The 12125-nt window shown below is 49.8% G+C and overlaps 1 protein-coding gene across 1 annotated transcript; it reads left to right on the top strand.

Moving 5' to 3' along the window:
• The first annotated feature begins 1465 nt into the window (after window positions 1-1465).
• On the top strand, window positions 1466-11853 carry ARAP1 (ArfGAP with RhoGAP domain, ankyrin repeat and PH domain 1). Its single transcript, XM_048494490.1, has 4 exons — window positions 1466-1742; window positions 4216-4374; window positions 7969-8008; window positions 11243-11853. The coding sequence occupies exons 1-3, from the start codon at window positions 1584-1586 to the stop codon at window positions 7984-7986; spliced, it is 336 nt and encodes a 111-aa protein (XP_048350447.1). The 5' UTR covers window positions 1466-1583; the 3' UTR covers window positions 7987-8008; window positions 11243-11853.
• The last annotated feature ends 272 nt before the right edge of the window (window positions 11854-12125 follow it).

Here is a 12125-nt window from a genome sequence, read left to right as displayed (position 1 = left end):
GCAACAAATATGCAAATAGAAGGTATGTTGTGCAGATGTGCACGCCTCTGGGCACCAGTTAAGAGCAGGTGCACTATAATCTGGAGAACCGGGTTTGATTTCCTGCTCTGCCACTTAAGCTGTGGAGGCTTATCTGGGGAACCAGATTAGCTTGTGCACGCCAACACGTGCCAGCTGGGTGATCTGGGGCTAGTCACAGTCCTTCAGAGCTCTCTCAGCCCCACCTACCTCACTGGGTGTTTGTTTTGTGTGTGTGGGGGGGGGGAAGGGATAGGAAATTATAAGCCCCTTTGAGTCTCCTTACAGGAGAGAAGGGGAGGGGGGCATGAATCCAAACTCTTCTTCTTCTCTTCTACGCGTGAGCCGGCCTTGGTGATTCCTGCCGTTGGTGTAATGCGTAAAATCGCTCAACGCCCAAGCAAAGATCACCTGTTCCAAACAGGCGCGGAGTCGAGGAAGTGCCGGAATCTTTTCGCTCAGGGGTTAAAAGTCGGGCGGGGGTGGCTGCTGCTCCCCCCCCTTTTCCGGCTCCCTTGCGAGAGTCTGTCGGTTCAGTTCCGGCCGAGGACGCAGCCTCTGACCAAGCGGCACTGATGGGAAGCGAGAGAGAGCGGAGCAGCGCCCGTAAATGTGCCGTGTCTTGTCACGTTATGCGCTGACTCGGGGGATTTCTGCTTGAGATGGCTTTCAGGTTAACAAATCGGGGGTGTGCCTGTCAGATGGGAGCCATACTGGTCTGCAGTAGACAAGCTAGATTCGAGTCCCCTAGCACCTTCAAGACCAGCAAGATTTTTTGGGTACAGAGAGAAGAGTTTGGATTTATACCGCACCTTTCTCTCCTGTAAGGAGTCTCACAGTGGCCCACAAACTCCTTTTCCCTTCCTCTCCCCACAACAGACACCCTGTGAGATAGAAGAAGCAAGCCTTTATTGGCATAGACAACAGTACAACAATAATAAAAAACAGATTAAAAAGCATATACAATCGAAGGAAATCTACTGGCGTTTAGTAATTTCCAGGAGAAAGTCTGCCACTATCATACAGAGAGAAGGATCAGGGTTGTCCAACAAGTAGTGTAATCTAATTAAATCGGGAAGATCTGGTAAATGTAAAGGAGTAAGATTCACATACTTGGATCTGATTTCCTTGAATCTGAGACAGTGTAGTAATTGGTGGGCCAGAGATTCAACTGAGCCATCGTTACATGGGCACAATCTTTTAGCCTTTTCTTGCTTATTAAATCTGCCATGTAACAAGGCAGAGGGCATAACATTAAACCTGGCGAGCATTATGGCTCTCCTTTGAACAGGGTTTATTAAGCAATTCAGGTAGTGTGACAAGTGGCCCCGTTCAAATGGGAGACTGTGAGATAGGAGGGACTGAGAGTTCTGAGAGAACTGTGACTGGCCCAGGTCACCCAGCAGGCTTCATGGCGAGGAGCAGGGAAACAAACCCAGTTCACCAGATAAGAGTCCACCACTAATGTGGAGGAGAGGGGAATCAAACTCAGTTCTCCAAATTAGAGTTTGCCGCTATGCTACGTTGGCTTTCGAGAGCTTTCAAAAGTCAAAGCGCCCTTTATTATGCACCAGTTATGGGGGGTGGAATTGGTGTTTTGTCAAATTGGGGGTGATGTACTGTTCGGGCTGCTTTCCGACCCTCTCGCTTTCTCCGGCAGGTACCTGTGCTGCGACACACAGCAAGAACAGCGGGAGTGGTTTGCAACATTCCTGTCTGTGCAGGTGAGCACTTGGATTGGTTTTTGGTGGGGGTTTGTTGGGGTGGGCTGCATCCTGTGTGGGTACCACAATCAGAGCCTCCTGCATGGCCGTGCAAAATAAGAACATAAGAAGGAGCCAGCTGGATCAGACCAGAGTCCATCTAGTCCAGCACTCTGCTACTCGCAGTGGCCCACCAGGTGCCATTGGGAGCTCACTTGCAGGAGGTGAAAGCAATGGCTTTCTGCTGCTGCTGCTCCTGAGCACCTGGTCTGCTAAGGCCTTTGCAAACTCAGATCAAGGAGGATCAAATTGGTAGCCAGAGATCGACTTCTCCTCCATAAATCTGTCCAAGCCCTTTTTAAAGCTATCCAGGTGAGTGGCCATCACCACCTCCTGTGGCAGCATATTCCAAACACCAATCACACGTTGCGTGAAGAAGTGTTTCCTTTGATTAGTCCTAATTCTTCCCCCCAGCATTTTCAGTGAATGCCCCCTGGTTCTAGTATGGTGAGAAAGAGAGAAAAAATTTCTCTCTGTCAACATTTTCTACCCCTTGCATCATTTTATAGACTTCAATCATATCCCCCCTCAGACATCTGTATGCCAAGTATGTATGTCAAGTTGCCCTCTACTCCTGTCCTGAGTGCGAGCAAAGCCCCAGTCAGAAGATGGCGAACTAGGTGCCAGCTGGAGCATACAGAAGTCTGTGCCAAGGAGATCCAGGCCCTGCGCCCGCAAAAACAGAGTCCTGCAACCTGTATAAATTATGCAGATTTGAGCGCATTTGGATATGCATGCTTGCATAATTCATGGCGCTTCTGCTGAACTTGGGGCACTGCCGGAATTCTCCCCGTGTGATCTCTGAAGAAGAAGAGTTCGTATTTATACCCTGCCTTTCTCTCCTGTAAGGAGACTGAAAATGACTTACAAGCTCCTTTCCCTCCCTCGCCCCATAACAGACACCTTGTGCGGCAGGTGGGGCTGAGAGAGTTCTGAGAGAACTGGGACTAACCCAAGGTCACCCAGCAGGCTTCATGTGCAGGAGCCGGGAAACAAATCCAGTTTGCCGGAAAAGAGTCTGCTGCTCAGGTGGAGGAGGGTGGAATCAAACCTGGTTCTCCAGATTAAATTCCTGGAGATTGGGGAAGGGCGGGATCTCCGTGGGACCCCATGGAGACCCCCCCCCTCCAAAGCTGCCATTTTCGCCAGGGGAAAAGATCTCGGTCGCCTGGGGATCAATTGCAATTGCAGGAGTTCTCCAGCCCCCACCTGGAATTTGGCAACACCATGTCCTATGTCTTGCAAATTAGAATGGTGGCCAATGAACTGCAGGGGGGGTGGGGGGTTGGGGCTCTGCCCACTTGCCTGGGAGGGCGGCTAGAATCCTGGGTAAGCGAAGGCCCAGTGATGCTAAATGTTCTGCAGGGGCTTCTTAGCGTGGCCCCAGCTGGGGTGCCGAGGATGGGTGCCCACTCCTTCCTGGCTGCAGCCCAGGAGGAGGAAACAGACAAGCCAGCCCACAACGTGTTAATTACAATTGCAGATGGGTCACGACTAGAGCAAGGTGTAACTCTTTTCCGTCAGTACATCTTCAACAGGGGTCTTCAAACTATTGCCCTCCAGATGTTCATGGGCTACAATTCCCATCAGCCCCTGCCAGCATGGCCAAGTGGTAGGGCTCATGGGAATTGTAGTCTATGAACATCTGGAGGGCCATAGTTTGAAGACCCCTGATCTTCAAGGTCGCTTCTCTAATATTCCACAAAATGAGCGTTGCTGTCGATTTTGTCCTGGTACAACTGATTCGCTTTCTCATATTCTGCTTCGCTGTTCAAAATGCAACAACATCAGAACTGATTTGAGAACTGTATTACCAACAGGATTTATGCTCCTTTCTGATAAGATAAAAATGGCCGAGCTTCTAAATAACTCTAATGTTGAAATCTCTGAAGCTGTTGCTATATTTTTACTCTGCTTGCTGCAAGTTGTGCAATAATGACCTTCTATTCCTCTGGTTTAGAGTCCCCCTGTCATCTAGGGGACTTATTCTTGTCCTGTTTCCCCCTCTTTGGGAGGGTTTAATTGGGGTTATTGCTGACACCATTTTATTGAATCTACCACTGTGTTTTAAAATTTTAAATTTAAATCTAAATTTTAATGTAATGGGGTTTTTGTCTGTGTATTTTGTATGTGGAATCTGTGTTGTGCACAGTCCAGAGCCCTTCAAGGGTTGGGCAGTATAAAAATCCCATAAACAAACAAACAAACAAATAAATAAATAAATAAATAAATTTATTGTATTTGGAATTCTTGACACACACCGGTTTTATGCCTAATGAAGGTTTTGGATTTGGATTTGGACAAGCCGGCCCAGTCGTTACCGCCACTATCTTGGTCTGAGCTGAGCTTCCCCCACAGTTCTGGGCTCCCTTGGCTGTTCCCAACTCTTCATCTGAATATGACTGATTCCCTCTCCTCTTTTCTGCCTTTCCAGCATGGTGCCAACAATCTGTGGCCGTCGGACACCCGCAAAGTGCGAGCCTCCCGCGTCCAGCAGGACTCCCGGCTGGGCAACATCTCCCTGATCCCTCTACGAGGCAACGAAAATGAGATGAGGAACAGCGTCGCAGCCTTCACCACCGACCCTCTGACAGTGAGTGTGGCTTGCCCTCCCCCCCCCCCCCGGTGGCCCTCCTGAGAACCAGCGTGGCGCAGTGGTTAAGAACAGGTGGATTCTAATCTGGAGAACCAAGTGTGATTCCCCACTCCTCCGCTTGAATGGCAGAGGCTTATCTGGTGAACCAGATGTGTTTCCGTGCTCCTACATTCCTGCTGGGTGACCTTGGGCCAGTCACAGTTCTCTCGGAACTCTCTCAGTCCCACCTGCCTCACCAGGTGTCTGTTGTGGGGAGAGGAAGGGAAACGAGCTTGTCAGCCACCTTGAATCTCCTTACAGGAGAGAAAGGTTGGGTATAAACAGAGGTGGGATCCAGCAGGTTCTCACAGGTTCCCGAGAGTAGGTTACTAATTATTTGTGTGTTCCAAGAGGGGGTTGCTAATGGGTGGTTTTGCCACATGATTTTTGCCTTAGTTACGCCCCTCCTCTCAGCAGTAGCGCGCAGGACTGGAAGCAGTCTAGCAGGAGGTGCACCGGCGTGCGTGGCAGCCTGCGCCTGCATGCATTCGTTTCCCGCCCAAGGACCGGCGCAGCGGCTGCGTCCTTTCCTCAGCCCCGCCCAGGAATGCACTGCCCCCAGAATGCCTGGCCACGCCCCCGTTGTGCCCTGCCCAACCCCATTGGCACTACGCCACAGTTTGAATCCCACCACCATGGGAACCTGTTACTAAAATTTTTGGATCCCACCACTGGGTATAAATCCAAACTCCTCCTCCTCCTCCTCCTCTTCTTTTTATTTATTTACTGTATTTAAAACATTTTCCCCAAAATGGCAATACATTTATTTTTATGATAGAGATTCTTCCTAGTCATTAAATGTTTAGTTTGGACCATCTCTGCAGGTGTATCATTACCTGCAGTGTTCTATAATTGTCTTTAAATAATGTGTCATTTTATCCAGTGAGGTTTATTCCCAAATATTGAAGAAGAAGAAGAAGAAGAAGAGGAGGAGGAGGAGGAGGAGGAGGAGGAGGAGGAGTTTGGATTTATATCCCCCCTTTCTCTCCTGCAGGAGACTCAAAGGGGCTGACAATCTCCTTGCCCTTACCCCCTCACAACAAGCACCCTGTGAGGTGGGTGGGGCTGAGAGAGCTCCGAGAAGCTGTGACTAGCCCCAGGTCACCCAGCTGGCGTGTGTGGGAGTGTACAGGCTAATCTGAATTCCCCAGATAAGCCTCCACAGCTCAGGCGGCAGAGCGGGGAATCAAACCCGGTTCCTCCAGATTAGATACACGAGCTCTTAACCTCCTACGCCACTGGACTATGCTTCCCATAGTCCTTCTAATATCTTCCTCTTCTTGCTTTGTTAAAACTTCTAAAATTATTTTCATCTTTTTTTCAAATGTTTCCGTGGCCCCAAAAGGGATACACATTTTTCAGATCGTTCCATTCTATTTTGCATTGGCACATCATCAACCTAACATTTCATTTAAAACTTTGCTGTGCCCCCTTTCCGTCCTTTAACTCTGGAGTCTGGTTGATCTTAGTAGCACAAGAATAAATAAAAGTGGCATCTGAGACGTGTTCCTTTTTTTCTATTTGAAACCTGTCAGTCAGCCTTCCATTTGTTAAAATCCAGGCGTGCTGTTTTCTATAAATACTCTGCGATTCGTTGATGAATCTTGAACTGCAATTTAAACTTCTAAGCATTTCCCACGAAAAAGGCCAAATTATTTTTCAGCATCTAGGGATGCAAGCGCGTCTATCCTTTCCCTTTTCTTGCAAATTCTATTGCGTACTTCGTTTTTCGCGAAGCTCTTAGGTACGGAGCCAGTCTGATCTGCATGAATTAGTTTTGTTCCACATTTCCTGAGTCTCTCTGACGTTATCGAGGTAAAAATAAAACGTTTCATAATCCACATTCCGTAATGAGATGTGTCTGTAAGACTGTAGACACGGTGGATTGTTTCCTTCTTTGTGTGTCAATGTTATGTAAGCCTCCTGCCACGATGACATGGGCAATATTTTCTCTTTGCTTATCTCATTCATAACTTTTTTGCAGGGCTAGTGTTAAATTTTCTTCCGAGCACTTGTAATATATTGCTGTAAGTCCATCTGGGTCCGGCGCTTTATCTTTATAGCTTGTGATATCTGATATTGTAATAGTTTGATTCAGTTTATCTGTGTGTCCTGATGCAACCTTCTATACTCCCTTATTCCGTCTTCTGTTGCTGATTCCTTTTGATATAATACTGAAAAGAAGAGAGCAAATTGTTCCTATATCTCTTTTTTTCAACATGAGTAATTCGATCTCCGTCCTTCACTTCTGCTGTAGCGGTTAAGAGCAGGTGGATTCTAATCTGGAGAACTGGTTTTGATTCCCCACTCCTCCACCTGAGTGGCAGAGGCTTATCTGGTGAACCAGGTGTGTTTCCGCTGGGTGACCTTGGGCTAGTCACAGTTCTCTCAGAACTCTCTCAGCCCCACCCACCTCACAGGGTGTTTGTTGTGAGGGGGGAAGGGCAAGGAGATTGTAAGCCCCTTTGAGTCTCCTGCAGGAGAGAAAGGGGGGATATAAATCCAAACTCCTCCTCCTCTTCCTCCTCCTCCTCCTCCTCCTCCTCCTCCTCTTCTTCTTCTTCTTCTTCTTCTTCTTCTTCTTCTTCTTCTTCTTCTTCTTCTTCTTCTTCTTCTTCTTCTTTTCTTCCTCTTCTTTTCTTCCTCTTCTTCTTTTCTTCTTCCTCTTCTTCTTTTTCTTCTTCTTCTTCCTCTTCAATTCTTTTTCTTAAATAACTAGTAACGTTTCGATGCAACGTCCCTTCATGGGCCAGTAATATTAAGAACATAAGAACATATTCTGGTTCTTGCACAGGGAACTATCTTTACCTTTTAAAAAAATGATATGACAGGTATCTTCCAGGTTTGTTGGCATGTTCAGATGCTTCTGCCTTTCAAATCTGAATTTCTTCTGTAGCTCCTCAGTTCCAGCCTTATCTAGTTGGTTCCTTAAAACTGAAAAATGGTTTTGTTAAGGCAATTCTGTCCATTATTTTTTTTTTTGGTTTCCTCCAATTTTTTTGAAGCAAAGACTATTAAGTTCTCTCTCATTTACTACCCCTCAGGCTTCCAGTTCTGGGTTGAAAAATCCGTGGTGATTTTTTTTTGGGGGGGGGGGGTGGAGCCCTGGGAGGGTAGAGGAGGGAGGGGCCCCGGCAGGGCTGTGATGTCATAGAGCAGCGGTTCTCAACCTGTGGGTCGGGACCCCTTTGGGAGTCGAACGGCCCTTTCCCAGGGGTTGCCTAAGACTCTCTGCATCAGTGTACTCCATCTGCAAAATGGATAAATGTCAGGGTCGGGGGTCATCACAACATGAAGAACTGTGTTAAAGGGTCGCGGCCTTAGGAAGGTTGAGAACCACTGTTTGACTTGCCAACTCTGGATTGAGAGGTTTGTGGAGGTTCAGGTGGATCCTGGGGAAGGCTCACTCCAAAACAATTTTCTCTCCCTCCCCCCCACCCCGAGGGACTGACCCTAAGCCGTATCTCTTAGCTGACCCTAAGCCGTATCTCTTGAGATAAGGACCCCTAGCCCCTCACTCCTCTCTGACCTTTGGCTTTTTTCCCCTCCCAGCTACTCCGAGACCTGTGAAGCCGGAAGACCGACGTGCCAGGTAACACCTGCGGGCCAACGCTCTCCCCTGACCCCCAGAAAGCCTGGGCCAAAGCCGCAAGAGGCAGTCCTTGGCCTCCAAGGCAAGGGGGCCCATCCGAGCCCCACCTGTGCTGACAGGTAGACTGTGGCCAGGTGCAGTTCGCAGCGCTGCATCTCCGAAATGTCGCCTGCTCCCTCTGTTGGAGAAGGCCTTGGCCAAACGCCTCTTCACACAGCCCCTCTCCCTGGCCGTTTTATTTAGTAATCAAAACATTTATGTCCCACCTTAGTTCCTGGTTCAAGCGGGATAGGGCCAGGGTGTTCTTGATGGGGGCACAGAGGTGTATGCCTCCCGGGGGCAACACCTGCTCTGGGCGCCCTCCCACCCCCGTGGCCCCTCATGCCCCCCACCCTTGCGCCGCAATTGTGGGGCACTCGGAGCAGGGCGCTCCCTCCCTGTGGCAGGCTGCCGGCTCCCCCACCGATAGAGGTGGGGAGGCCGGCAGCAGCAAGCCCTCCGAAGCACCTTCCCTATGAGGAGAGGCTGCAGCGTTTGGGACTCTTTAGTTTGGAGAGGAGACGTCTGAGGGGGGACAGGATTGAAGTCTATAAAATTATGCATGGGGTAGACAATGTGGACAGAGAGACATTTTTCTCTCTTTCTCGCAATACCAGAACCAGGGGGCATCCATTGAAAATGCTGGGGGGAAGAATGAGGACTAATAAAAGGAAACAGTTCTTCACGCAACGTGTGATTGGTGTTTGGAATATGCTGCCACAGGAGGGGGTGATGGCCACTAACCTGGATAGCTTTAAAAGGGGCTTGGACAGATTTATGGAGGAGAAGTCGATCCATGGCTACCAATCTTGATCCTCCTTGATCTGAGATTGCAAATGCCTTAGCAGACCAGGTGCTCAGGAGCAGCAGCAGCAGAAGGCCATTGCTTTCACATCCTGCAGGTGAGCTCCCCAAGGCACCTGGTGGGCCACTGCAAGTAGCAGAATGCTGGATGGACTCTGGTCTGATCCAGCAGGCTAGTTCTTATGTTCTTATGTTCTTATGAAGTGCCCCTCGACTTGGCCCTGCAAGAGGAAGAGGCCGAAAACAAGGCAGGGAGGGGGGCCGCCGGCCGCAGGTGGTGATGGAGGTTGAGCCCGGGGGTGGGGGGGCAGCAGCTGCCACCCCCAGCAGGTCCACACCTGCAGCTGTCCGCCTCCCTGCCTGCCTGGTCTTCGGCTTCTTCCTCTTGTGGGGCCAGGTTACCCCATGTCCCTCTGGCAGGGACGCCATGGTGGGGGCCTCATGTCTGCTATGACTTCCTCCCCCTTACAATCCCTCCAGCATTTTTTTCAATCTACATCTAAGCCCCAGGTGAAATTCTCCCTTCCTGGAGTGAAATCCCTGCTCCTTTGTTGTGAACGTGGCACGTCACTCCCCGCTGAGAAGTTCGCCTCCTTCTTGAGTTGTGTGTTTACCATTTAACCCCCCCTGCTGTTCTACACTTAATTCTCTTTGCGCTGTTAGCTCTTCCCTGTGATCCGGAGGAAATGCAGGAGATAATATTGAAAAGCGGAAGTTGATGAATTATGGATCGGGGACAAAGGACGGTCTCACCGCAAAGATTCCCCAACTCTGTTTTTTTTAAAAAAAATAGATGAGAATATAAGAACAATTAGGGGAAGAATTAGGACTAATCAAAGGAAACACTTCTTCACGCAACGTGGGATTGGTGTTTGGAATATGCTGCCACAGGAGATGGTGATGGCCACTCACCTGGATAGCTTTAAAAGGGGCTTGGACAGATTTATGGAGGAGAAGTCGATCTATGGCTCCCAATCTTGATCCTCCTTGATCTGAGATTGCAAATGCCTTAGCAGACCAGGTGATCGGGAGCAGCAGCAGCAGAAGGCCCTTGCCTTTCACCTCCTGCACTTGAGCTCCCAAAGGCACCTGGTGGGCCACTGTGAGAGGCAGAGTGCTGGACTAGATGGACTCTGGTCTGATCCAGCAGGCTAGTTCTTATGTTCTTATGTTCTTACCCTGTTAAGAACCTCAAAAGAGCCTGCTGGGTCAGACCAGTGAGGATCCATAGAGTCTAGCATTTCACACAGAGGTCAACCAGTTTATCTGAAGGTCCAACAACAGGGTAGAGAAGTCAAGGCCTTCCACTGATAGGAACCTCAGAAGAGCCCTGGTGGATCAGACCCATGAGGGTCCATATCTAGTGCAGCATCCTGTCCCACACAATGGCCAACCAGTTTCTCTTGAGGTCCTACAACAAGGCATAGAAGTCAAGGCCTTCCACTAATAAGAACCTCAGAAGAGCCCTGCTGGATCAGACCAGCAAGGGTCCCTCTAGCATCCCACAGCAGCCAACCAGCTCCTCCGGAGATCCAACAGCAGGGCTTGGAGGCTGAGGCCTTCCCCTGATGTTGCCTTCTGGCACTGAGATTCATAAGAACATAAGAACAAGCCAGCTGGATCAGACCAGAGTCCATCTAGTCCAGCACTCTGCTACTCGCAGTGGCCCACCAGGTGCCTTTGGGAGCTCACCTGCAGGATGTGAAAGCAATGGCCTTCTGCGGCTGCTGCTGCTGCTCCTGGGCACCTGGTCTGCTGAGGCATTTGCAATCTCAGATCAAGGAGGATCAAGACTGGTAGCCATAGATCGACTTCTCCTCCATAAATCTGTCCAAGCCCCTTTTAAAGCTATCCAGGTGAGTGGCCATCACCACCTCCTGTGGCAGCATATTCCAAACACCAATCCCACGTTGCGTGAAGAAGTGTTTCCTTTGATGAGTCCTAATTCTCCCCCTCAGCATTTTCAATGGATGCCCCCTGGTTCTAGTATTGTGAGAAAGAGAGAAAAATTTCTCTCTGTCAACATTTTCTACCCCATGCATCATTTTATAGACTTCAATCATATCCCCCCTCAGAGGTTGACTGCTTCTGGACATGGAGGTTCCCTTCAATCACCCTTGGTAGTCCTGCCCTCCGTGAACATCTCTAATCCCCTTTTGAAGTCATCTTCTGCCCCTGGTCTCCGCTGCATCTTGTGGCAGTGAAGTCCACATTGTAATCACTCACGGCGTGAAGAAGTGTTTCCTTTCATCCCCCTTGAGCCCGCTGCTCCTCAGCTTCAATATTAAGGGAAGCGGAAAAGAAATGTCCCGTCTCCATATCCCGTTCCCCACCTGCAAAGGTCTCAGATCATTTTATGGGCCTCTTCTCTCTTTCCCTTTCTGTCTGCAGGTCTGTTGGCAAGCAGAAGAATTCCAGACAATCCCTTGGCGTTTTCCTGGCTGGACCAGTTTTTTTTTGTGGGGGGGGGGGGGGGGGGGGGGGGGGCAGAAATCACGGGCAGCGGTTTTTGGGTTGCCTGTCTCGCCGAAAGGCCAAGCAGACACCAATTGGAACAATCCAGGAAATGGGAAGAAGGTGTTGAAGAGCTTCCTGGGTCAGCTTTGGAATAAAGCCGTGACCTGAATTTCCCGGGGAAGGGGGTGTCTGAAGAAAAACCAAGGTCTGGAAAGCGAGACCCCCTATCCATCGCCATAAGTTGGTTCGACCTCCGACCTGCCACCTTCACCCCCTCTCTGTCCCGGACATTCTGTCTCTCTTGAAGGACCTCTGATGGAAACTGGAGAGACCTTCTTGCTGAGAGGTGGACGTGGACTGCGAAACGCTGCTGGAGCGTTGCTTGGTTTTATCCATCTTTGTTTTAAACTAACACCTGGGCCAAGAAGACAGGAAGCAACGTCAGGGGAGAGGTTGGGCCCTGTTGTTGGACCTCCAGAGAAGCTGGTTGGCCACTGTGTGAGGCAGGATGCTGGACTAGATGGACCTTCTCTGGTCTGACCCAGTGGGGCTCTTCTGAGGTTCTTATCAGGGGGAAGGCATTGGCTTCTATACCCTGTTGTTGGACCTCCAGAGGAACTAGTTGGTTCCTGTGTGATCAGGATGCTGGACTTGATGGACTCTCCCTGGTCTGACCCACCAGGGCTCTTCTGAGGTTCTTATCAGGGGGAAGACCTTGGCTTCCATGTCCTGTTGTTGGACCTCCAGAGAAGCTGGTTGGCCATGGTGTGAGGCAGGATGCTGGACTAGGTGGACCTTCTCTGGTCTGACCCAGCAA

The sequence above is a fragment of the Sphaerodactylus townsendi genome, linkage group LG04, assembly GCF_021028975.2.
Source record: "Sphaerodactylus townsendi isolate TG3544 linkage group LG04, MPM_Stown_v2.3, whole genome shotgun sequence".
Lineage (NCBI taxonomy): Eukaryota > Metazoa > Chordata > Lepidosauria > Squamata > Sphaerodactylidae > Sphaerodactylus > Sphaerodactylus townsendi.
Note: the sequence above shows the minus strand (reverse complement) of the source record. Positions and strands in the feature narration are given on the sequence as shown.